At 40.6% G+C, this 27,488-nt stretch overlaps 2 protein-coding genes across 2 annotated transcripts in view; both read right to left on the bottom strand.

The window, feature by feature from the left end:
• Positions 1–27,488, bottom strand: part of LOC309492462 (uncharacterized protein) — a 195,276-nt gene that overhangs the window by 147,349 nt on the left and 20,439 nt on the right. The window lies entirely within an intron of this gene.
• LOC309508330 (uncharacterized protein) lies at positions 6–16,155 on the bottom strand (the record flags this gene model as incomplete). Its single annotated transcript, XM_082182921.1, has 3 exons — positions 15,946–16,155; positions 4,348–5,337; positions 6–49 (listed from the first exon to the last, which is right to left on the bottom strand). Exons 1-3 carry the CDS (start codon positions 16,001–16,003, stop codon positions 6–8), a joined length of 1,092 nt encoding a protein of 363 aa, XP_082039047.1. The 5' UTR covers positions 16,004–16,155.

Below are 27,488 nucleotides of genomic sequence, written 5' to 3'. Positions count from 1 at the left end.
CAGTATCACCCATCATTATCCAGTGAAGCGCACTGTGTTGTCTGAACCTCTGTGTAGGAATTATGGAATGTGCATAACTATAAATAATGCTTTTTTGTTTTTATTGTTTATTTATTTGATGGCCAGCGTCCTCCACCCAGGAATCCAAGGCCGTCTTGTCCACTGGCTGCCCTTCTTGGTGAACGATACAGTGGTGGTGCAGCACGACCCAAGACAAATACCCAAGAGGACGAGGCCAAGGAGCAGATGACTCGCTACAAGGAGGCAGATCTCCTGGAAGTGAAAGAAGATCCACTGGTCTGGTGGAAGGAGTACCCGTATCAGTATCCACTCTTGTCACAACTTGCTAAAAGGTACCTCTGTGTCCCTGGCACTAGTGTTTCCTCAGAGAGGGTCTTTTCCACCACCGGAGATATCATCACTGCTCAGAGAAGTGCACTTCTCCCAGAGCACGTTGATCAGATTCTATTCCTGAACAAAAATCTGAAGACAATGTAGATCACTTGGTCTGCAGTTATGTGGAGAGGAGAGTTTCTGTTTAGTGTTCACTTAAGGCCTTAAGCTACTCTGCTAAGATGGGTACACTTTTAAGTTGGCTTAAATGTTGCTCCTATGGACTTGAATTATTGGCTGCCATGATTTATTTTTCTTTTCTGCTGGCTAGACTGGCTACCTCACATACTTGTAGGCCTAAAGGCCTTAAACTACTCGGCTAAGACGGGTACATTTTAAGTTAAATGTTTAAATGTTCTTCTTAGTGACTTGAATAGTTGGATGTTTTGGAAAAGCCATGGTACTATGTTTACTTACCTGGTGGCTAGACTGGCTACCTCATATGTTCAGTGTCAAGCTAGAAAAGCTGTCAAAGAAACTGTTCAGAACAGGTCACTTGCTGCACTTTTTAACTCCATTGTTAATTGCAATACTGCATTTTATTTACTTTTAAAAGGCTTGTAAGCTACAGTTTGCACTGTTTCAATAAATGGAACTAATTTTCTCAACACATCTTTGATTCATTTTGTCCAGTATTTGCAAGCTGTAGACTCTCTGTCCAGTCAGAGACATATATTTTGTAATTAATGTTTTCAGTTTTCAGTTCACAAGATCTCACCGAATCACTCTGTCCCCTTTAAATCTTTCAGAAAATTATGTAAGTGTATCGTATTACATCGAATCGTATCGAATGGTATCGTTGGCTGAATATCATGATATATATTGTATCGTGAGCTGAATATCGTGTATCGTATCGTGAGATTAGTGTATTGCTACAGCCCTACCCTCCAGTGTGTCCTAGGTCTTCCCCGGGGTCTCCTCCCGGTAGGACATGGCCGGAACATCTTCCCGGGAAGGCGTCCAGGAGGCATCCGGAAAAGATGCCCGAGGCACCTCAGCTGGCCCCTCTCGATGTGGAGCAGCGGCTCTACTTTGAGCTCCTCCCGAGTGACCGAGCTTCTCACCCTATCTCTAAGGGATTGCCCAGCCACCCTGCGGAGAAAGCTCATTTTGTCCGCCTGTATCCGGGATCTTGTCCTTTCGGTCATGACCCACAGCTCATGACCATAGGTGAGAGTGGGAACGTAGGAACTGCGCCTTGCGGCTCAGCTCTTTCTTCACCACGACAGACCGGTACATTGACTGCATTACTGCAGAAGCTGCACCGATCCGTCTGTCAATCTCCCGTTCCATCCTTCCCTCACTCGTGAAAAAGACCCCAAAATACTTGAACTCCTCCACTTGAGGCAGAAACTCTCCACCAACCTGAAGTGGGCAAGCCACCCTTTTCCAAATGAGAACCATGGCCTTGGATTTAGAGGCGCTGATTCCCATCCCAGCCGCTTCACACTTGGCTGCAAACCGTCCCAATGCATGCTGAAGGTCCTGGTCTGATGGGGCCAGCATGACAACATCATCCGCAGAAAGCAGAGATGAAATCGTGTGGTCCCCAAACCTGACACCCTCCAGCCCCTGGCTGAGCCTAGAAATTCTATCCATAAAAATTATGAACAGAACCGGTGACAAAGGGCAGCCCTGCCAAAGTCCAACATGCACCGGGAACATGTCTGACTTACTGCTGGCAATGCGAACCAAGCTCCTGCTCCGGTCGTACAGGGACCGGATAGCCCTTAGCAAAGGGCCCCGAACCCCATACCCATACAGAGCACCCTCCACAATATGCCACGAAGGACACAGTCGAATGCCTTCTCCAAATCCACAAAGCACATGTGGATTGGTTGGGCAAACTCCTATGAACCCTCCAGCACCCTGGAGAGGGTATAGAGCTGGTCCAGTGTTCCACGACCGGGACGAAAACCGCACTGTTCCTCCTGAATCTGAGGTTCTACTATCGGCGGCATTCTCCTCTCCAGTACCCTGGCATAGACTTTCCCGGGGAGGCTGAGAAGTGTGATCCCCCTATAGTGTGAGCACACCCTCCGGTCCCCCTTCTTAAAAAGAATCAGGGTTCAAATCCACCCTGGTCTGCCAGTCCAAATGTACCGTCCCCGACCCCCACGCAATGTTGCAGAGGCGTGTCAGCCAAGACAGCTCCACAGCATCCAGAGACTTGAGGTACTCGGGGCGGATCTCATCCACCCTCGATGCCTTGCCACCGAGGAGTTTATGACTGTTATTTACCGAGGTCAACAGCTGCCCACCTACACTGAAAACAGCATTGGTAGGGCACTGCTTCCCTCTCATGAGGCGCCGGACGGTTTGCCAGGATCTCTTTGTGGCTGACCGGTAGTCCTTCTCCATGGCCTCACTGAACTCCTCCCATGCCCGATTTTTTGCCTCCACAACCACCCGGGCTGCAGTCTGCTTGGCCTGCCGGTACCCGTCAGCTGCCTCAGGAGTCCCGCCAGCCAGGCCCGATAGGACTCCTTGTTCAGCTTTACAGCATCCCTTACTTCTGGTGTCCACCACCAGGTTTGGGGATTCCTCGACAGGCACCGGAGACCTTACGGCCACAGCTCAGAGTGGCCGCGTTGACAATGGAGGTGGAGAACATGGTCCACTCGGACTCAATATCTCCAGACTCCCTCGGGATCCGGTCGAAGCTCTGCCGGAGTTGGAAGTTGAAGATCTCTCTGACAGGGGATTCGGCCAAACGTGTAAGTTAGTCAAAGTCAAATCACTCCATCTCCACCAGTGTTGCCAGGTTGGAAATGTCCAAGTATTATACCAGAAGCTCAAAATGATCGTATTTGGAAGAAAATTATCGTAAACAATTCAAACGTACAGAATACAGCTATTTATTGACCAACAACTTTTTGACACAACATGAAAATGACTTTTTTTGCTAAAATATCAACATCGGCTTGGAAGAAAACGGACCTAAGCGTAGGGCTGGGCGATATATCGCATGGCATTGTTAGGTGCATCTCGTCAGTAAAGCCGGTTCCTTGATTAGTAGTAAATCGCCATCACCTGCTTTCAGATGGAGCGGCATTTACAACAGAGCCGTAGTTAACTGACAAGCTGAGCCATATCGCATTAATTATCGCAGGCGATACGTCATGCGATATATCGCCCAGCCCTACCTAAGCGGAAGGAACTCTCTTCTTTTTTATTTACTTTTTTCTTCTTCTTGCAAAACATACAGAGATGACATGTTAATGATACACAACTTTGTATACAATATACAAAAAGAACATTAACTTGTGCTCATGAGAGAGTCATTCTCCACGATGATTGGCCGAGAAGACATAACGTGAGATGAGATGAAAGACATGTGTATCACCACGTTCAGGTTCTTCTCACGGTAGATGTAGAATCCACAGCTAGATCAATGAGTATAGAAGCCCTATGATTACAACCACCATCATTTGAAGTGTCACATAATTCTGAAATTATCATACATTATGGGATTTTTTTTATTATTATTGATCGTAAATCGAACAGAGGTCAAAATTATCGTATAAATACGATAATTATCGTACGTCTGGCAACACTGATCTCCACTTATAGCTGGTGTGTGGTGATGGTTTTAATAACAGTGAGTTTCGGGCTTGTTTGTCTTCTGTTGATTATCATCATACTGCGGTATTTCATGATCACAGCAGAGAGAGACGAGATAAAGAGTTACAGGAACACAGCTGAAGTTTGATCAAACTAAATACTGCGTATGTGGTTTCTCCACTGCATGGATCTTCATGTGTAGCTTCAGGCGACTTTTAAAAGAGAAACTCTTCCTGCACTGATCACACGTGTGCGGCTTCTCTCCAGTGTGGATCCTCTCATGTGATCTCAGATTTGATGACTGACTGAATCTCTTGTCACAGTGTGAACATTTGTAAGGTTTTTCTCCAGTGTGGATCCTCTCATGTTTTTTCAGAGATGAAGACTGACTGAATCTCTTGTCACAGTGTGAACACTTGTAAGGTTCTTCTCCAGTGTGGATCCTCTCATGTTTTTTCAGAGATGAATACTGACTGAATCTCTTGTCACAGTGTGAACACTTGTAAGGTTTTTCTCCAGTGTGGATCCTCTCATGTTTTTTCAGAGATGAAGACTGACTGAATCTCTTGTCACAGTGTGAACACTTGTGCGGCTTCTCTCCAGTGTGGATCCTCTCATGTCTTTTCAGATGTGCTGACAGACTGAATCTCTTGTCACAGTGTGAACACTTGTAAGGTTTTTCTCCAGTGTGAATTCTCTGGTGCCGTTTTAAATCTCTCCCTGAAGTAAAAGTCTTCTCACACTCAAAGCACATGTACTCTCTTACACCAGTGTGAATTTTCTGATGTTTATGTAAATATTGCAGCACTGAAAAACTCTTTCCACACACAGAACATGAATGCGGCTTCTCCTTCATATGAACTGTCAGGTGTGACTTCAGGTGTGATGCCCTAAGAAATGTTTTGCCACATTGATCACATGTGAATGGCTTCTCTCCGGTGTGGATCCTCATGTGAAGCTCAAGACTTTGTTTGTATGGGAAACTCTTTCCACATTGATCACATGTGAACGGCTTCTCTCCTGTGTGGATCCTCATGTGAATCTCAAGACTTCGTTTGGTTGAGAGACTCTTTCCACACTGAGTGCAGGTCAAAGATTTATTGGCTTGTCTTTTCTTTAAAAATGTCTTTTTAGTCTTTGAGCGACTCAAAGGTTTTCCTCCAGGTTTGACATGATGTTCCTCCTTCACTTCACTCGGTTCTTCACTCTCCTCCTTCACTTCACTCAGTTCTTCACTCTCCTCCTTCACTTCACTCAGTTCTTCACTCTCCTCCTCCACTTCACTCAGTTCTTCACTCTCCTCCTTCACTTCACTCAGTTCTTCACTCTCCTCCTTCACTTCACTCAGTTCTTCACTCTCCTCGCTCTCTTCCATCAGGTCTGAAATGAAAGAAAAAAGTTTGATTGCATTTTCTAAGGATGCACTGAATGTTCGGCTACCGAAATTATTTGGCTGAAAATATCAACAACTGCACTTTCGGTATTCGGCCGAATAAGTGAAAAGACAGAATAAATTTTACCGAACAATGACGCTTTTGATGACGCGATCAAATGGCAACCAGCATAGAGTGAATTATGAATCCAGCAAACATGTCGACGGTGTGGAAGCATTTTAGAGTCTCAGAGAAAGATGCAAATATGGCCGTTTGCAGACACTGTTCTGCTGAACTGTCGAAGTAGGGTGCATCTGCAAAAACTTAGGCTACAGCACTATTTAGTGAAAATATCATAAAATCCTGTAGCGTTTCGCTACTAAAAAGTAAACAGACGGATTCTTCCTCCTTCTAAGGAACTGCAGGGTTACTGTTATGGCCGTAACCCACGCCGTACAACATGAAGGGAGAGCTATAACGTGCCGTCTCTGCTGTTAAACGCACTCTGTCTTTCCGCTCCCAGCTCTCCACTCGCTCTAGTTACTTGACCCCACTAAAACCCTGCCCCTTAAAGAACCAGGGACTAACAGATAGAACCACTTATGATTTGATTAACATTGTCGAACAACATAACACTAAGTAACTAGCGTCTTCCATTTATACTGACATTACAATACTCTTAGATCGATTACAAAATTACACCGGTATTCAAGGACAGGCATCACGGTGGTTTAGATCGTATCTATCAGGCCGTTACCATTTTGTGTACTTAAATGAGGAAAAATCAAAGATAATGTCAGTAAATTATGGAGTGCCTCAAGGCTTGATTTGATTTGATTTATTTAATTATATCAAGAATGCCTTAAACATAAAACACAAGGCATCAAATACAATAGAGGATAAAAACACAATAAAGTCCAGGACTTATTTCCATTGTGGTCCTCAACACATAACATCAGGACAAGAGACTTGTGATAATCAATGACATAACATACTGTACAAACATTTTTCTTAAATAAGCAAAAATATAAGCGGTAACTGGCCCCTGGTTCTATTCCGCTACCCTCTCTAATAACCAGTCCTTGATCCTCTTTTTAAAAGAGTTCATGCTTGAAATCACTTTAATTTGCCGATCTAACTTGTTCCACTGAACTGCCCCTATATAGGCAAATGTTTCTTTCCCTAACACTGTCTTGAATGCATAAGGACAGAGGTCTGATATACTGCCACGAGTGTAAATAGTGTGTGTGTCCTTCACCTTAGTAATAAGACACAACAAATAATTTGGGACATTACCATACAATATTTTATGGGTCATGGTCAGTCTTGACATAATAAAACGTGACTCAACAGGAAGCCAGTTAAGCTCAACAAATTGTGACCTACCTATATGAGACCTATGGCCCATGTTTAGAATTACTCTTATTAATTTATTTTGTGCTGTTTGCAGCCTCCTTTTAATTCGTTTTGTTAGGCCTTCAAACCAGGAAGTGCGTGCATATTCAAACTGGTTTAAAATTAAGGCGTTAGCTAAAATGATCATTGTTGACCTATCTAAAAATGTCGAATTTCTGGCTAAAAACTTTGTAAGCCCAGTGACTTTACTCAGAACCTTATTGGCCAACTTCCTGCCATCTAAGTTGTTTTCTATGATGCAACCCAGGTATTTTAATGACGTTTTTGTACTGACCACAACATTTAAAATAATCCTAAATTCCGAGCATCTATTCAATTTGTATTTTGAGCCAAACAGAATGGCCTCTGTCTTTTCAAAATGTAGAGACAGCATATTGTCAATCAGCCAGTTGTTTTCAGAAGATAGCTCAGAGCTCAGGTTACTCTTGTAATAGAAATTTTTATTCCAGCCAGCATAATACAATACATGGTGTGGAAATATTTACTCTAGCCAGCTTATACCATACATGGTGTTAAATAAACTGCAAGTTGGATATCATCTTCTTCCTCATAGCTGAAGACGAGTTGACAAGGACATTTGCAGAACGAACAGTTTGTTCTTTCTAAAACGGATAAGCTCACTTGCACTAAGAGCAAAGGTGTTGATTTGGAAAATATATATTCAATTGTTTTAATGACATATGTGTGTAAGTGTGTGCGTATAACCATGGGGTGTTAGAATAAGTGTGATGAGTTTTGTGTATATAAGCTGGGCAAAAAGGAGAAGTCAGTGCGCTTCTCATATCAGACTCTGACTGATGTGTGAACGGCCTTTCTTGCAAGAAATAAAGATCTTTATAACTTTTGAAATTTCCAGCTGTCTTCCAATTATTGTTTAAAGTCTAGAAAGAATTTCCACAACACTCTCTAGAGTGGATTGTTGTTTATGAGACATTAAAAGTTCAGAGTCATCCACGTACAGAAATAGTTCACATGAACAGGAGTCTGCCATATCATTTATATACAGTGTTGGGGAAGTTACTTTTAAAAAGTAGTGTTTGCTCGTTACTCGTTACTTTTTAAAAAAGTAATCCGTTACTTTACTTAGTTACCCCGTTTGGAAAGTAACTTTTTACGTTACTCGTTACTTTTACGTTACTTTTATGTTGCTTGACTTTGGGCAGAACCCAATATCTGTTCCTAAATATGTAGACATAAAGTTATAATGGAGGACATAACAGGTAATTATTTTGTGCTCTTTATTATAAAAAATAGTATCAATTTCAAAAGAAAAAAAGTCCTTCTCATTGGCGCTGCTGTGTGCGGCAACTTTTATTCTCAGCCGGCTCTGCATCATGGGGTAGAGTGCGACACTCCGCGATGAGCCGCGTGCTCGCGCCACTTCTCTCCGCTCCGCTTCCCCTATCCACCGAACTTTAAATTTCGGCAACAGCCAATAAAGCTTCCCTGCTCTCTAACACCGGTGCGAATCGCGTCTTGATAACATAGGACAAAATGATATAGAAGACATAAGCTTAGTTTTCAGACATACGACTCACTCTATCAAGGGAGTAGAAAAAAAAGAGATTTTGAGAGAAAAAAAAAATATTTTGTTTAAAAGTACACATATTCAAGCTTTCTATATATTTCTCAGGTCTGTGAGACAAGTAGCTTATGAGTTTCGGTTCATTTACAGTATGGAGAGGAGCTCCAGTTCACGCGCTGGTGCCGTCATGATTATTTTGCATGCCATATTTACTTATTTATTAAATTCAGGCAATTAATTGGTTGGTAAAACATTGATTAAAATTAAGATACAATTAATACAAAACGAAATTCGTTTTAAAGAAAGTCTTTCTACAAAAACAAACTTAATAAAGTGGTCTAAATCATGTTTGCCCACTCCATTTATCTCCCGATATATTGCACAAAATTATGATCTTACTCATGCTTTTCACTTTTCATATAATCAACATAGATTAAATTATTTATTTATTTATTTAATTTAAACATAAATATGAAACTAAATAGTTTTCTTTAATTTACTTCTTATTAAAATCAGCCAATTGGTTGATAAAACATTGATTAAAATTAAGATACAATTAATACAAAACGAAATTCATTTTAAATACAGGTTTTCTACAAAAACAAACTTAATAAAGTGGTCAAAATCATGTCTCCACACGCAATTTTTTTATTTAATTTAATTTAAACATAAATATGAAACTAAAGGCCATTGCACACCGAGTCCGAAATTTTCGTATGCGTTTTTTCGTGTTCGTCAGCCTTAAAATTCGTCACGCACAGAAACCTTGCACACTGAGTCCGATGCGTATTTATTAAACCTTTGCTGAAAAAAAAACGCAAAAAATACAAAATGTATTCGTCAAGGGTAGCAGTGGGGATGATTTTGTTGCCCTCTTTCTTCTTAAAAAGAGAAAAAGAAAGAAGAAATATTGGGTCCACCCAATACTGAGATTGCGCCGAGAGGAAGGAGAGTTTCAGTATTCAAGGAGTTGCGAAATTATCCCGAGCGATTCAAAATTTACCTCAGAATGTCAGTGGAACAGTTTGATGCTTTGCTAGCGATACTGGAGCCACATATTAAAAACAAGACCACCAATTTCCGTGAACCAATCGATCCTGAACAGAGACTGGCAGTATAAGGTATGGGCACACACACACACACACACACACACACACACACACGCAAGCGGGCGGCGGAAGCGCTGGGCAGATAGAACAGCTGTATACAGGTTATATTTTATACCCAAATAATACATGATTAGTGATCGAATTGGCTGCTAAATCCATTGTGGATTTTGTCGTTCATTTTTAGTTGTACGGTGGCTCTGAATTGTGAAAAAACCTCTCAAAATACTGGCTGTGGATGCGAAAAACGCAGAAAATCGAACCCGATCCGAATTTTTTTATTACGGACAAAAGTTTCGTAGACAGTGTGCAAGCGTGATTGACATAACGTTTTTTTAAACGTGCGAAAATTTCGGATGCGAATTTCGGACTCAGTGTGCAATGGCCTTAAATCGTTTTCTTCAGTTCTCAACAGTTCTCTTCTCTCAAGTGCGCAGCTGAGGCAGTGTCGCTGTCATATATATCCATGGCAAAAGTAACGTTGCGGCGAATTGAAAAAGGAACTACGTTTCGTTACCAAATTTTTAGTAGTAACGCGTTACACTACTTTTTACCCAAAAAAGTAGTTACGTTACTGTAACGCGTTACTTTGTAACGCGTTACACACAACACTGTTTATATATGTTAAAAATAAGGACGGTCCGAGAATACTTCCTTGTGGAACTCCACATTCAACTATACAAGGGTCTGACAGTACTGCCCCTAAGACCACCAATTGTTCCGTCCCTGATAGGTAAGATCTAAACCATCTACAGGTGGCGCTGTCTGACTGCCCCTAAGGCCTCAAGTTTGGCAATCAGTCTGTCATGGTTCACCGTATCAAATGCCTTTTGAAGATCCAATAACACCATTCCGCAGAGATTTCCATTATCTATTTCCCTGTGTATGATGTCAGATAAATAGAATAGGCATGATTCGGTAGAATGTGACTTCCTGAATCCGGATTGGAATTTAAACATGAAGTTGCTTTTATTCATGTATTCATTAAATTGCTCATTGACCAACCTTTCAAATATTTTTGATACTGTGCATAAAATAGAGACTGGTCTGTAGTTACCGGGATCATGGCTGTTTCCCTTTTTAAAAAGGTGGACTACCTTGGCCCTCTTGAGGTCATTAGGGAAAACACCAGTTTCAACAGACAGGTTAAGATGTATGGGGCTATTTGGGCAGCGGTCTCTCGTAAAAACCGAGGAGATAACCCAGGTCCCTTAGAGCAGTCTAACTGTAATAGCCTTTTTTTTCATCTCCCCTACCTCAACCTTAGGTAAGGAAAATGAGTTGAGGAAATGAAAATGGAGGAAAATGAGGAAATGCTCCAAGTTTATTGTAGAATGATTTCACCCTATCAATATTAAAAAACCCATAGGAAGGTTGAAGATTTGAGACCAGCTGCTCTGCTATAGAAGTGAAATAAATATTAAAATAACTAGCAACCTTTTTCTTATTGAAATTTAGGACACCCTTAATTGTTAGTCCTGTGCTTCTTGGTTTCATAGTATTTGTCTTAGCGGCCCCCAATTCCTTTAAGGTCTTCCATAACTTTTTTGGGTTATCTTTATTATTTGATATATCATTCTTATAGTGGGTTGATTTAGCATCTCTAATAAGTTCCTGAGTCTTATTTCTTGCTTGTTTATATAAAATAAAATCATCATGATTTTTAGTTCTATGAAAAATTTGAAGTGCTGTCATGATTCTGCCGCCTTGTCTCTGATTTTCCTTGGTCTTGAGGCAGGATCATGACAGGCCCATGTTTTATGTGTAAGCACATGGCCATTTGTTTTGGCTGTGTGCTTGCGTTGTCTTGTCACCTTAACCCGCCCCCTTGTTATCTCATCTTGTAATTATTAGATTGTTGCTTTCACCTGTTCCTGATTAGTTTGCTCCCTATTTAATCCCCTCATGTTCTCTGTCCTGTGTCGTAGGGATGGGGAAATGAAGCCTCATGAATCACTGAGGCTTTCTCCTGACTGTTCCGGGAAAAGATTCAAAGCTTCGAGAGTGTCGAGAACTGGTCGTGAACAGCGCCATCTGGTGCTTCTTTAAAATAAAGCAGCCAGAAGCCTGTGTTAGAAGCTCTCCACAACACACTCCATAGTTTCAATGTTATGTGTACAAATAAAAGCCTTACATGTTTGTGTTTGATTTGTTCATTAAATAAATTCATTTTCCCATTAAAGTGTGACAATAAAATATAATATAAGCTTATATGATTCAACAAGATTTAATGTAGGCCTCTCTCTCTCTCTCTCTCTCTCTCTCTCTCTCCACACACACACACACACACACACACACACACACACACACACACACACACACACACACACACAATGAATAAGGACATTGTCTGATAGGATCATCTGTTATTAAATGCACTTATGACACTTGTTACTGATAGTGCTTAACTGTAGGAATGACAGAAAGGTGATCAAGTTTTTAATTATATTTATTATTTTTGGCTGTTGCCATTGCTCTAAATACAAACCCTTCACCAAACACCAACACCCTATCCCCTCTCCCCTAAACCCAAATACCAACACCAAATGACCTAAAATCACCAAAAAATGCAAAGATTTTATAATAACAAAAAGACAAAAAAACAACAAAAAATAATAGCCTAAGTAGTGAAAAATAAATGTTGCTTATTTAAATGTAATATATTGATTAACTTTCAAAGTACAACACTCTCCTCACAAACACATCAACCAGACTGAGGCAACAATGACTCGTTATATAAGATCTGGAGTTCGAGCCTTCTGACACCCAAAGCGAAACGCGCACGTGATTGGACAGAAAGTGAGGCTTCGTTTGTCATCGATCACGTGACTCTAGTAAACCGATACACGCCCCGATACGGGGCTTCACTAGAAATTGTGTCGCTTGTGTGATACGCGCATCGAAGCTTTAGTGTCATACGTAACATCACTACTGTGTCGGTACATTGTCTAACATTGCGTGTTATTCATTGTGAAACCTTGTGAGTATCCTGTCAAGAGTATTGTCTAGAGAAAGTTCTGTTTTTGCTGTTTGTTTATAGTCTAGTTAATTGTCAGAGTCATAGTCTAGTTTAGTCACTCGTAGTCCTGTCTTGTCTTGTTTTGCCCCCGTGTGGGCTTTGTTTTTCCTGTTATTTGTACAATAAACTGTGTTGCTGTGACTACTGTCTGCAATTGGGTTCATCTCCACACACCCACATAACAAGTGCTTTTTCCCTGGTTTTAATAGCATCATGTATAACTTTGTCAAACCATGCACTAGAACGCTGTTTGACTCTGGTCTGTCTAAGAGGGGTCACTTTGTTGATGACAACAGGGGACCAATCCACCTCATCAACCAGCATCCTAAAAGTTTCCTGAGAGTAATGTTTAAATGATCTAGATAGTACAGTCTTGTGAGAGTAAAAGTTTTTTTTACCAATTTTTCTTGTGCAAAAAATTATATTATGGTCACTTATACCGTAAGTAATAATACCATTTTGAGATATTTTAGTTTTGTCTGATACTAAGATCAGATCTATAATACTCTCACAAGTCTTACTTATTCTTGTGGATTGTTTTACCAGCTGTTCAAGACCAAAACAGTGACACAGTTCCTCCAGTATTTTGCCGTAAGGATGGCCACAGCCTGACACATTTGTGTTCATATCCCCGATTAAAATCATCTCAGAGCTCATTTTGTTTGATAGTCTCAAGAGAACTTGTTCTAACTTATCATAAAAAGTAGAATGGCCTGGTGGTCTATAGAAAGCCCCCCAATAAAATGGGATTAGTTTTTAGTAAACATATGTCCATCCAAACAATCTCTAAATCACTAGCAATATCATTTCTACATAAAAGCCACTTCTGAGCGCACATATACACAGACCCCGCCCCCCTTTCTATTCCGGTCCTTCCTAACTATACAGTAATTATTAATGGCAATTTCCTCATCACTTATAGTTTCATCTAACCAACTTTCCGTTAAACAGATAACCCCGATCTTTAATTGTTTCACCAATTGTCTTATTTCCTCAATTTTAGGTAGTAGACTTCTAACATTAAGATGTAGGAAATGTAAACCTTTCTTACTAAAAGTTGATTTAAAGTCTGTGCCCTTATCCTCCGATGTCAGGCCATCCACTGCTTTGCTGTTCGAAGATGCTGTCATGTGCTTATTGTGATGGTCTTCACTACTCCGGGGCATATTCTCAGTACCATTACGATGGTGGGTACCGGAGATAGGAGACGACAAGACACAGTAATGTTGTGAGTTTCCAGTACGACGTGTCATCAGAAGCACCGTCTCTGTCACATTGAAGAGCCCCGGAAAACGTGGACAACGAGGCCGCAGACCCCAACCCAAACCTCAGCCCTGGATTAATCAGCTGAGAGGCTAAGTTTGTTAGTTAACTGGTAGATCCACTGACAGGTGGAGCTAACTGAAGATGTTGTGCTGTGTGGCTAACAATAGAATCCATGTTAGTAGACAGCCAGGGATGTGGTCCCAGATTCAGCTCGATATCCCCCGCCAACAGCAGCATCACCGCTATCTGGGCGAGACCCTGGTTAGTTGAGTGTCTCATGCCTTTGTCCAACGAGGACGGGGCGCTGGCATAGCCCTTTACCAGGAACTTTGAGTATAGTACATGTTGGCTTCTTGCCGGAGGTATAAACAAACACTCCTCAGCCCCCAAAGATAGGATTGTATGCCGTGTTTGAACAATTATCAAACATGCAATTATTACGGCAGTAACCATCCATCAATTATTCAACTGAGTAGATGTAGGTGATATGATACACCTCATAGACTGTTTAAACTGCAGACACCTCTGCTGTCGTGCCATCTTGGAATTGTGGCTCTGTGTTCGGCCCTCTGCTATGTTCAATATATATGCTGCCACTTGGTAATATTATTAAGAAAACATGAAATTAATTTTCCACTGTTATGCCGATGATACTCAGTTATATATTTCATTACGACCAGATAAATTCTCTAAACTGTCTAACTTAACAGAATGTGTTAAAGATATAAAATATTGGATGACCTGTAATTTTATTCTATTAAATTCAGCTAAGACAGAGGTATTACTTATTGGACCAAAAACCAGTACACAGAATCTCGTAGAATACAATTAGCATTTGGAAGGATGTCCTGTAACTCCATCCTCTACAGTTAAAGACCTGGGCGTTATATTAGACAGCAACTTATCTTTCCACCTCAGAAACATCGCTAAACTCTGTTTCTGATGCAAAAGTTAGTTCATGTTTTCGTGACCTCTAGACTAGATTACTGTAATGGAGTAAATATGCATTTCCTTTAATGTACAGTAGAGGGCGCCGCTCAAATAAACCTTTCAGCTGCCACCGTTCTGGATTAAAGAACAATAGGATACAGGAGAAGGAGGTTCAACACTCTTATTTCTAAATCTAATCTAAAGCAATTTTGCTTATTAGTATGGTCGAATTAGATAATTGAAGGTCAGCAGCAAAGCCATTGGTTAACAAAATGAGATTAAGTACATAACGTATATTTGTGTAATTTAATATAGTGAATTATGAAATGATAAAAATCTGAAAGTCTGGGAAAAAAATTTGCTATTTGAATTCTAGAATTTACTGCTTTAAAACACAATGAGAATGTCAAACATGATGTAAAACAGCCACATAAACTAAAAAGACTGATGAAAAGAGGGGAAAACATCATCCTGCACCAACATAAATTTCCCCAAAATGTGTTCTGCTAATAATGACACATATTAGCAAAAACCTGGCTTTCAGATATTCAAAGAGATGACAGGAAATTAAAATGTTCAATACATGTTAAGTAAAGTTAGTTTAACCTACCATGGCACTTTGATTGCATTTTTTTTTTTTTTTTACTGATATGTTAGTTAAGTCAAGTCACTTTTATTTATATAGCTCTTTTAACAATAGGTGCATAAATGAAATAAAATACATTATTATCCTATATTAACAAGTGAACGCTAATTTGCCTAATACTTTATTGCAGTTATATTATCAGTGCATGTGTGGATGATACCACAAAAAACACAAATAAATAAATCTCATGAGATGCGCTGGGACCCCACTAAACGGGAACACTCTAGTGGAAATACAATAAAATAATATTTATAAAATATTTTATAAAATTTATAAAATAAATAATACTATGAAATGGCTTTTGCTCAAATTATAATTACAACCCTGTCAGCCATTCTGGAAAGTTCATTTACTTGATAGTTTGCTGTTTACTGCTTCAATAATAATAAAAATAATAATGTAAAATATATACACACTGTACATAAACCCAATGTTGTAAACTACATTAGAAGATGTCTGACATCTTGCTAAAATAGTAGCAAAAAAAAGGTGAACCAGATATAAAATAAGTGTAAATTAAGGGAGATAATTTGACCTGATGTTGACAATCAATGTGAAAGTTTCTCCAACCTCCCTCTACTGACCATTTGTTGAAAATCTGTACTCATTTCATAGTTGAACTGTTTATCTTAATGTGATGAAGTTCTTGAATGTTTCTAACATGAATGTTCTTCAGCATCATGAATGAATGAAGAATAAACACCAACCTCTTTGTTCTTCAGGATCTTCAGTGTGTTTCATTCTGCAGGGTTCTGGATCACTCATGTTCTCACTGTCCTCTTTAATAAACTCAGTCTTTGCAGATTTCAGCTCTTCCTGATGCTCTGATGCTCGTCTTCACTTGTAGCTGATGGGAATTTACAGCATTTATTGGGGAATTGCAGTGGGAGGAGCTTCACTGATGATGTATTACAGTGGGAGGATTTTCACTGATGATGTGACTACAGTGGGAAGGGCTTCACTGATGATGTGATTGCTGTAGGAGGAGCTTATCTGCCAAAACAAAAAATCAGTTAGTGAGGGTTTTTTAACTAAATGACACATCTGTAAAATCGTGTACATCATGTCTGTCTGTCTATCATAAAGTTACTGATGCTCATTCAACTCAGAACCCCAAAATTATTCTCCTTCTTCATTCAAATATTGTTGTGGAGTCTGTCACTGCATTAAAAGTCAATATTGAAGTCTTGGGGTTTTGATGCCAGAGAATAAACTTTACTATACACATTTTTTTTTTTGTATCTAACAAAGCAGAGTGCATTTGCAAAAGCAACTTGAGTCCAGTATCGAACATATAAACACCTTAAAGGTAATCAATACATTCCATATACTTTTATTTTAAGCAGTGAACATGAGACTAAGGAATTCACCATCTGTGAGCATTTCCATCCATTCCAGTCGCATACTTTAGCCGCGTTTCCACCGCAGGAACTTTCCCCAGGAACTAGGAACTTTGGGCTGGTACTCGATGTGTTTACACCACAGGAACCAGGGTCTAAATGAAGTTCCGGGTAAATATTTCCCCCTCCGATAGTCCCTGCTCATGAGGTAGTACTTTTTCAAAGTTCAGGAACTTTCAGGGGTGGGACTTGTGCGCTGCACAAGCTGATTGGTTGTGTTCACGCCGCATTTTGGTTGGATGACACCACGCAGCATTTATTTATTTTTAACCTCCCTTTTTAAAAAATCTATTGCGGTTCGTGTCGTGGCTTCATGCAGTAAGAGTTGTCTGTCTGCAAATATGGAATTTAATAAAAAAACTGGTGGACTGGCGACGAGTTTCAGGCTTTATTAAGGGTATTTGTGGAAGAGGAAACTTTCTGCGCGTTCGTCCCAGCCATCTCACGGCCAATGTCCGCAATAGCTGATAACATACACATTTTATATCTAACGTTAGCATTACGAGCTTACTGAACACACTTTATCAGTGCTCGTGTCTTTTCTGCCACAGCTTTTATTATTAAGTCATTATGTTTACACATTGTCATCTATTGCAAGGCACTCTAAACCATGTTACAAATTTACTATAACAGGATTGAAATATAGCGCTTTGAGGTTAGTAACAAACAACTATTTACAAGACTATTCACTATTTATGATTGATAGATGGGGTTCAGGCTTTTTTTTAAGCGTATTTGCGAAAGGGGAAATTTTTGCGCGTTCGTCCCAGGCATCTCACAATAACTGATAACATACCTTGTCTAATTTTATACGCATACGAGCTTTCTGAACACGCTTTAGTATCAGTGCTCGTCTATTTTGTTTTGTTAATTACCTCGTTAGTAAACCAATACATAACTGCAGCACAGTTTGAAACTCCTCCATACTTATTATAAATGTGGCGCTCAAAATTGATTACTGTCCGTCGCAGACTGGGAGGAGCAGTTGCGCGCAGTTTACCCTATGAGTTTACCTTCCCGGTACTTTAGACCGCGGTGTAAACACAGAAAGCAACCGGTCTGGGGCAAAAAAAGTTCCTGGGAAAAAAGTTCCTGGGACAAATTGTTCCGGGTAATTTCGGTGGAAACGCGGCTTTTGCTTCTCTTATGCTCCTGCCCTGAGCCAGATATAATAGAATAATGTCTTTGATAATATTATTTTTGAAATGTTGTGAATTTACATTATTCATATTAATTAATCCAGTTAATAACCAATACAAATATTCTACAATATGCAAAAATAAAGAAAAACATAAATATCTTAATGTAAATTCTTCCAAATACAAATAATGATAAGACAAAACAGTTAAACTCAGAAATAAATGTACATATAGTAATCATCAAATCCCCTCAGTCTGCTGACACCAATGAAATGAGCTTTAAGTGTCAATTTACAGGAGATCTGAAGACATCAGCATAATAAATGAGGTGAAAACAGGAACTATTGTCATGAAATAAAGAGTGTTTTCAGCAGATCTGTTAATATTGATGAGCCTCAGACTATCAACACTCATTCAACAATCCATTCAGGATCATCAGCAGATCATCTCACTTTATTCTGAGTGTTTGCTGTTAGAAACACATTATTTGAGTCAGGATAGATGATAAAAGCCTATAAAACTGCTATATTGAAAGATTGTTTACTGTTATTTCTCACCATCTGACACAAAAATATCAAACATATAACATTTTATTCACATTTATCTATAATAATAACATTGTCCTGTTGAACCCCCGTTTTAATTTGCCATTAACGGTTTTACTGACTTAAAAGGACTTTGTTGCACTATGCTGGAGGGAGTAAAGTTCATAAATGATCGTTCTTTCTCATAGGATTTTGTAAAACTATATTGGGTGGACCTCTGTCCCTCTAGGGGGGTTCGGGGACATGCTCCCCCGCAAGAACATTTTGTCGATTTTAAGGTTAAATGCATCAATCTGGTGCACTTTGAGAGCTGGAAATGAAGAGCTTCTACCCATTGAACAAAGAAAAAGCATTGACTTGTACCTGGACATTAAAGAGGGCTCAAACATCTTTTTAGTTATGATATAGAGTCTCAAGTCTACATTACATTATCACTGGTGTTTATGGTTTATATAAGTATTCATATGACGTAATCCATATAGCCTATAAATGTACAGTATAAATGAAAAATAATATTTTACATTACACAATAGTATAGGAAAATTATAGTTATATACGAGAGTGTTCAGATTGAGACCGCTGGTCCCTCTACGGAGGCCCCGCGTGTCTCTTTCGGCGCTCCAGATGAGGGTGCAATGTCGATCGCTGCATCAAGGTGGGCAGGAGTCCTCGGGAAGTGAAGATTCGGCTATGCTGCCACCTTACGGTGTGCCAGCATTGCCCGAGTCAGACCCGAGATGACAGCCATGCTTTCCCGGGCAGCCACGGCCATTGGGCTCGAGTGGTCCCCGCCACCCAACCCTGTGCGCTCGCGGCTGGACGATTGGTTTTTGGGTGCGGCCGCTGACCCTCGTCGGTGTCCTACCCCAATACCTTTCTTCCCGGAGGTGCATGAGGAGGTAACGAGGTCCTGGAAGACACCATTGTCTTCCCGCGATCGTTCGTCGACCTCTTCCGCCTTTCCTCCCCCCGATGAGGCCGCTGCCCGTGGGTACACTGGGGTTCCCCCGGTGGAACGCTCTGTAGCGATGCAGCTGTGTCCGCAGAGTGCTTCCTCTCGTGGTGACTAAGCACCCATCCAAAGCCTGTCGATTTTTGTCTACCTTGGCAAAAATTGCTTGTGCTCCTCTATTAGACCACAAATTGATATTGATTTCTTTTGATGGGTATTTGAATAAAGGTAATATGATACGTAGATACTGGAAATTAAACAACAATTGCTTTCTGATAAGAATTTTGTGAACCAGGTTAAATTGTTAGCAAATATTTTTGAAGGCAAAAATTAATATAAGAACAGGCAAAGAGTTTAGAAAGAAAAACTTAGTTTATTAGTTTTACAAAAAAACTTAGAAAGATTACGGATGTAAGACTGGAAAAACTGGAAGAACTGGAAGAGAGGGCAACTCTCTGAGAGAACAAAGGGAATTAACATTTGAACTCTCTCTTGTGAAGGTAGCACCATCATTCGAGACGCAAGTCTCACCTCAGAATCATCCTAATCTGCAATTCACTGCCATTATATGCACATTATAAAGAGCCAGAACATTTTTTGATATAACCCCGATTGTATTTGTCTGAAAGAATTCACATCTATGATGAGTTGAGGGTGAGTAAATCAAGGGCTAATTTTCCTAACTATCCCTTTAAAATGCTTTCTCAATGGATCTGCCAGCTCTGTGTAGTAATGTTGTTGCGTGATCGAGATCTTGTATGTGGCAGAAATGGCAGCTCTCTCTTAAAAAAGTTTTTTTTTTGCGTTGATCTGAACTGGTTTTTGCAAACACTCAGTGGCTGAAGAACTTCAGAATGTCTGAAGAAACATTTATGCACTTGTGCAACAAACTGCGTCCAGCGATGTAGAGACGGGACACAAACTTCTGTGTGTGTGTACCTCTAAAGATGAGAGTAGCCATTGCACTGTGGAAGCTTGCAACCGGCTCCGAGTACAGAAGACTGAGAGACTTTTGAGACTGTCCACACTTTGGGAGTTGGCAAGCCGTGGAAACCACATACCAGCTAACACCAAAAACATTGGTGGGGTGAATGTTGGTTACTACATCCTAGGGGACTCTGCCTATCCCTTGCAGAACTGGCTCTTAAAACCATTCATTGACACTTGTCGGCTGACTGCGGAACAGCGGGTCTACAACATGAACATTTCCAGAGCATGTGTAGTGGTTGAAAATGCTTTTTGGAAGATTGAAAGGAAGATGGCGTTGCCTTATTAAAGGAACACAGTGACTTTTTGGGACTTTAGCTTATTCTCCATATCCCCCAGAGTTAGATAAGTCCATACATACCTTTTTCATCTCCGTGCGTGCTGTAACTCTGTCTGACGCACCCACCGCTAGCCTAGCTTAGCACAAAGACTGCAAGTAAACGGCTCCAGCTAGCATCCTGCCTGGAGCCCTGCACAGGGCAAAAAATCCAGCCCTAACTGAGACTTGGCCCGTGGTGTTCAAGCCCTAATCCGCAATTTTTCAGCCCAAACCGAGACCAACATCAATATCACTTTAAGCTCTCTCGCGTGCTCTGTGATGCACGCTGTCTCTGCTAGACGCACACACATACACACACGCTACTAGGTCAAATTTTATTATAGGCCTCAAACAACTACCACCACCGACAATCATGCCCACAAATATGAATACAGACTGTCCATTACAGTGAAGCATAAGCATGCAGTAGAGAATATTATATAGCCAAATGTGATCCAGCAGTAAATAAAGATTTAAGGCCTGCCTTTTTTGGATGTTTAATAACTTTACTGAAGAACAACGTTTCAAAGAACTCTTCGCCAACTGGTTAACGTTAAAAAAAAAAAAAAAAAAAAAAAAAATCTGTTGAACTGAGTACCACTGAACCACCGTTTATTCGCGAGTGTTGTGAAGAAAAAGAATAGCATCCACTGTTGAAGTCTTCAGGCTCATTGTTTGTTGTGGTAATGTGGTCAACTGTCACCTAATGCATTGCACTCACGTAATTGCATACTGCATTGCATATTTATAATATTATCAATATAACAATATTTCATACAGTAGCCTGCCTCTGCACGTATATTATGGGCACGATGAAAGGAGAGAGAAGCTAAATGAGCCCGAGTCCGACCAAAACCCGATCTGTAAAAAAATTTAAATAAATGGCCCGACTGCTCCCAATAAGTGACAAAATAACGCCAAGATTTTCCTATTTACATGTTGTGATTTGTATAGTCACAGCGTGTACAAATAACAAGGTCACATGAGACACAGCCATCTTCTAACCGTATACATACTGGGAACTATATTCTCAGAAGGCGAAGCACTGCTACTTCTGTGGAGTTCGCCTTCTGAGAATATAGTTCCCAGTATGTATGCGGTTAGAAGATGGCTGTGTCTCATGTGACCTTGTTATTTGTACACGCTGTGACAAATAAGCAGTATGCTAGCTGGAGCCGTTTACCTCCAGTCTTTGTGCTAAGCTAGGCTAGCGGTGGGTGCGTCAGACAGAGTTACGGCACGCACAGAGATAAAAAAGGTATGTATGGACTTATCTAACTCTGGGGGATATGGTGAATAAGCTAAAGTCCCCAAAAGTCGGCGTGTTCCTTTAAAAGAAGTGACTGTGGGATCGACCTTGTGAAATCTACAGTGCTGACATCCTGTGCTCTACATAACCTCTGTGAGAGTCATGGAGAGGCCTATGAGAGTGCATGGGATTCACCTTCAGCAGCAGAGCCTGTTTTTTTGAAAACATTATTTCTGAAAGTTTTCTGAACGTTCAAAACATCCGTTTTTTTTTTTCTTGGCGTATCTAAACGTTACAGGGACATTCCATTCTATAATTTTGGAAATGTTATGAAGACGTTATTTTTGAATGTTTTCTGGACTTTCACATCACCCTGAACGGATGGCCCGCCCATCACCCGGCTTACACACAGACACTCGAGTATCGCTAACTAACCTGAAGGAAATCACGGAGAACCTGCTAACTCCTGGCTCACCCAGGACTCGAACCGGGGACCGCCTCGCGGTGATAGTGCTACTGTGCTGCCCTGTTTCTATTTATGTTTATATTAATTCATAACATGTAAGCAATTCATTTCTTACAGCTACAGGTCTGGATTTCAAAGTAACAGGAGTTTTAAGCACCAAAAACTGTTGACACATTTTTTCCAGAGTATAATATTTCTAAGTGCATTAAATATTAAAATGACAAAAATAACAGATAAGACTTTACTTTAAGATTCACATTTTACTGAAGTAGTACACAAAATTTTGTAAATAATCTCTGGGAAGTACACAGTCCAAACAATGGAATTATAAAGAGCAAAAATTACATTTTCTAAACCAAAAACACAACCCAATGTAAATTCAATGTATATGAATTGTTTCAAACGGAGATTCAAATACTGTTATTTTACAGTGATGCTTTAGGCTGAAGAGAGACCTTAAAATGTAATGGTTGTCTGGAGACGCTGGATGTTTGTCTATATGTTGAATGTGTCAACACAGTGGCCAATCAGAGGTGTTTAAGAATCTGCTCAGAATGCTAGAGGGAAATGCTGGTATCATAACATTTTTTAGATTTGTCACATTTTTTAAATGGGTGGTATAATGCCCTTTTCACAAGATGTAAAATAAGTCTCTGAGTGTGTATGTGAAGTTTTAGCTCAAAATACCCCACAGATATTTTTATATAGCATGTTAAATCTATCAATTTTTGAGGGTGAGCAAAAATGCACCGTTTTGTGTCTGTTCCTTTAAATGCAAATGAGCTGCTGCTCCCGGCACAGGGGGCGGAGCTTCAACAGCTTGCACTCACACAGACATGCACTGAAAATTCCAAAAACTTTAAGACTTTTAATCAGAATCAGATGAAATGCTAGCCTGGTTAAAACCAGACCATTCTCAGTAGTAACTGAGTTATGGTCTGGCAAAGCTCCATAGACAAATCATTTCCAAAGGGGCGTCACCAACAGACGTCGCTCAATTGGATAGACCTAAATCGTCATCGTGTACCTTAAGTTACACAACGCCATAAAAGTATGTATTCTTTTTGTGAAGAAAAGGTATTTACTTTTGAATGTGTAGCAAAAAAGTAGGCAAGCTTTGGAACATACTACTTCGTCATCTTTATCGGACGAATCTGTCGCGTGCATCCTGTCACGTAAACTGCCGTCAATCATCTTGTCACAGTTAAAATCCTCTATTAAATCTAATTTAATTTCCTACCGTTTCGGAGAGAAATGTAGTAGCACGTTCATCTGCCAGTGGGTCTTTCATGGAGACTGTCCTCATGTGTTTGCAATTTGAATATAATAATGCATTTAAAAGTTGGTGCTTCACCAGCGGAGTGGACGTCGCCCAAATGCCTCTGGGCGCAATTGGATAGACCTAAAACCAATCAGAGCGATCGTCATCGTGTAAAGCCTGCCTCAACGTTTCTGATTGGTGCCGCAATTTCGACGGATTAGAAATGGGCTTGAATGAGCTCTTTGCCAGACTACTTGCAGAGCTTATCTAAATTTACCGGAAGTTGTCTGGGTTTTCCCAGGCTAATGAAATGCCGTTAGTGAAGGGAAATTCAAAGTCCTGATTGATTAGTGTAATGCTTTAGGTTCAATCCCAGCTAACAAGGAACCCAACAAACACAGAACTTTCCCCTAACGTTCCCATGTGGTTCCCATTTGGTTATTGTTTTGGGCACCAAATAAGAACGTTCTAGTAGGAACATTCTCTGTAGGTTCTTTTTTATAACCTGAAGAGAACTTTCAAGTACTTTCTTTTTTTTATAACCTAAAGAGAGCATTCCCATATTGTTCACTAACGTTCTTTAAAAGTTATGTATAAATGTTAGGACAAAACGGTCTTAAAAAAAATTATTATGTTTTCATAACATTTCCAAAAGGATAAAACTTTATTAATACTTAAAAAAACAAACAAAAAAAAACGGATGTTTGGAACGTCCAGAAAACATTCAGAAATAATGTTTTCATAACTTAATGGGAATGTTAGAAAAACATTCTAAGAACATATTTTTGTTATCTGGGAATGTTGTTCTAAGAACATTTTCTCTCAATATTATGAGAACATCAGCCAAGAACAAATAACATCACAAGGACGTTCCAAAACTAAGAACGTTTTTCTCTCAACGTTACGAAAATGTATTTTAACTCTATAAACATAAGAATGTTCCAGAAACATTATTTCAGTAAAGTTTTTTTTACTAACATTTACATAACTTTAACATAACGTTAGTGAAAGTTATGGGAACGTTCCCTGTTAACTGGGTGGATCCTCATGTTTTTTCAGAGTTGCTGACTGACTGAATCTCTTGTCACAGTGTGAACACTTGTAAGGTTTTTCTCCAGTGTGGATCCTCTCATGTGTTTTCAGAGTTGATGAGTGACAGAATCTCTTGTCACAGTGTGAACACTTGTAAGGTTTTTCTCCAGTGTGGATCATCTGGTGCTGTTTTAAACACTTTGCTATTGTAAAAGTCTTCCCACACTCAAAGCACATGTACTCTCTTCACACCAGTGTGTATTTTCTCATGTTTATGTAAATTGTGACGCCGTGAAAAACTCTTTCCACACACAGAACATGAATGCGGCTTCTTCTTCATATGAACTGTCAGGTGTGTCTTCAGGTCTGATGACCTAAGAAATGTTTTGCCACACTGATCACATGAGAACGGCTTCTCTCCGGTGTGGATCCTCTCATGTGTTTTCAGAGATGATGAGTGACTGAATCTCTTGTCACAGTGTGAACACTTGCCATATTTTGACACCAACTTTGATTGATTGATATTTATTTGACTAAAAACGTTTTATTAATGGCCGTTCACACTAGACTTTTCCTTGCACTGACTTCCATTCATGCGCATGTGAAAGTGGGACACCAGAAACACAAGCTCAAGTGAATTACCCTGTGAGAAATAACACAAGCGTTTAGCATTCAAGTGGAGTGGATTGTTTATTTTAAAATGTTGAAATTATTATTATTTGTTATATGTTGAATTAATGTTTGTAAAAAAGCTGCCGCAGAATGTGACATCATTTCACGACCGTTGCAGTGTCTGTAGAAACTTCACAAGCTCAAAGTGTAGAGTGGCCATAACTTTAACTGGCTTTAAATTAACTATTTGTATTATCTTTATCTGTGTCCTTCATGTTTCACTCAACCCTGTTACTCCTGACATGATTTTCTTCCTTTTAAAACAGCATTTCTTAAAATCGTGACATCATCTGGGCTCTTTCTACAGCATGATGGGAAGACAAGAAAATAATCTCAATCCATTGTCTCAGTTTTTACACAAACTGTAGCATTGACTGAATTCATCAACCCCGTTACCAAAGTTATGTAAGCATAATCTTTATAACTATGAATAACTTGTGATATTTGACAAATACAACTTTATCAGTAACGTGGTGTTTACTATGTAAAATAAAACAGTTAAAATAGTATTTAGCTTGATCTGATGTTGACAATCAATATAAAATTCTCAAACCTCCCTTTATGACCATTTGTTAAAAAAAAAAAAAAAAAACCCCAGCAGGGCTCCACACTGCGACCAATTGGTCACATTTTGCGACCATTTTTCCTGCGGTGCGGCCAAATATTTATTTAGGTCGCGCTGGCGTGGCCACAACGTTGCCGAGCAGCGAATGCAAACAATAAAAGTGGAACGAAAATGCGTTACTCATTTATGCTTCACGGACCGTTTATTAGTTCGGACAAATCATAAACAGCGCAGCACCCCGAACTTGCCAGTCACGCAACACTGTTACTAGGAGATTCAGACTCTGGAGAGCCAGTGAAGAAATCCGTTGAATTCGCTTCAGAATTAATAGCATCATCGCTGCAAGATCTAGTGAGAAACATTTCGATTCGGAAATAAGGATGTTTATTAAGTAAAAAGACAAAACAAAAACTACAAACAAAAACTACCCTGTGGGGGAAAACAAGAGAGATCTCAGGCAGGAACAGCATACACAAGGGAAACATGGACAACGAACCAGCACAGGACTGCAAACACAGGAAGAATAAATAGGGAGCAAACAAAAGAGGGTAATGAACAAAGCAGATGGGGAAGATTAATCAATGATATCAATCAACAAGCACATGGCACAAGGAATGCAAGACAAGCCATGTGCTCACAATAAACCAAACTAAACAAACACAGGACAAACTGTGAATGCCGAGCAGGCGTCCAGGGCAGATCAGACAGTCCATCGGGTGGCCAGGGCAGAGCAGACAGTCCATCGGGCGGCCACGGCGGAAATGACCACTCGGGCAGCTATGGCGGAGACGACAACCCTTCGGGCAGCAATGGTGGAGACCACCCTTCAGGCACCATGGTGGAGATGACCCTTTGGGCAGCCATGACACAGGAACAGACACCAGCGCAGAAACAGACACCGGGTCTGAAACAGAAACAGGACCCGGCGCAGGTACAGGAACAAACACCGGCTTAGGAACAGGAACAGACACCGGTTAAGGAACAGGAACAGGAACAGACACCGGCTCAGGAACAAGAACAGAAACAGACACCGGCTCAGGAACAAGAACAAGAACAGACACCGGCTTAGGAACAGGAACAGACACCGGCTCAGGAACAAGAACAGAAACAGACACCAGCTCAGGAACAGACACCGGCTCAGGAACAAGAACAGGAACAGACACCGGCTTAGGAACAGGAACAGACACCGGCTCAGGAACAAGAACAGGAACAGACACCAGCTCAGGAACAGGAACAGACACCGGCTCGGCGACGGCCATCTTGTCCAGAAACACTGGCTCGGCAGCGGCCATCTTGTCTGGAGACACAGGCACGGCGGCAGTCATCTTGTCCGGAGACACTGGCTCGGCGGCGGCCATCTTGTCCGGAGACACTGGCTCGGCAGACGTGACGTGAACAGTCTCTGGATAAACAGACGTGACGTGAACAGTCTCTGGAACAGCAGGCCTGACGCGAAGGAGCTCAGGCTTGGCAGGTCCGACGTGAAGAGATTCAGGCTTGACAGGCAGCATGGGTGGGGTTGGCAGAGCAATGAGCTTGAGAGGTACCGGCAGGGCAAGGAGCTTGTGCCGCGCCGGCAGGGTTAGGAGCTTGGGCGGCGCCATCAGGGCAAGGAGCTTGGGCGGCGCCGGCAGGGCAAGGAGCTTGGGCGGTGCCAGCAGGG

This window comes from Leuciscus leuciscus (genome assembly GCF_965113295.1).
Source record: "Leuciscus leuciscus genome assembly, chromosome: 1".
NCBI lineage: Eukaryota > Metazoa > Chordata > Actinopteri > Cypriniformes > Leuciscidae > Leuciscus > Leuciscus leuciscus.
The sequence above is the reverse complement of the archived record's forward strand: the minus strand, read 5'-3'. Positions and strand labels throughout refer to the sequence as shown.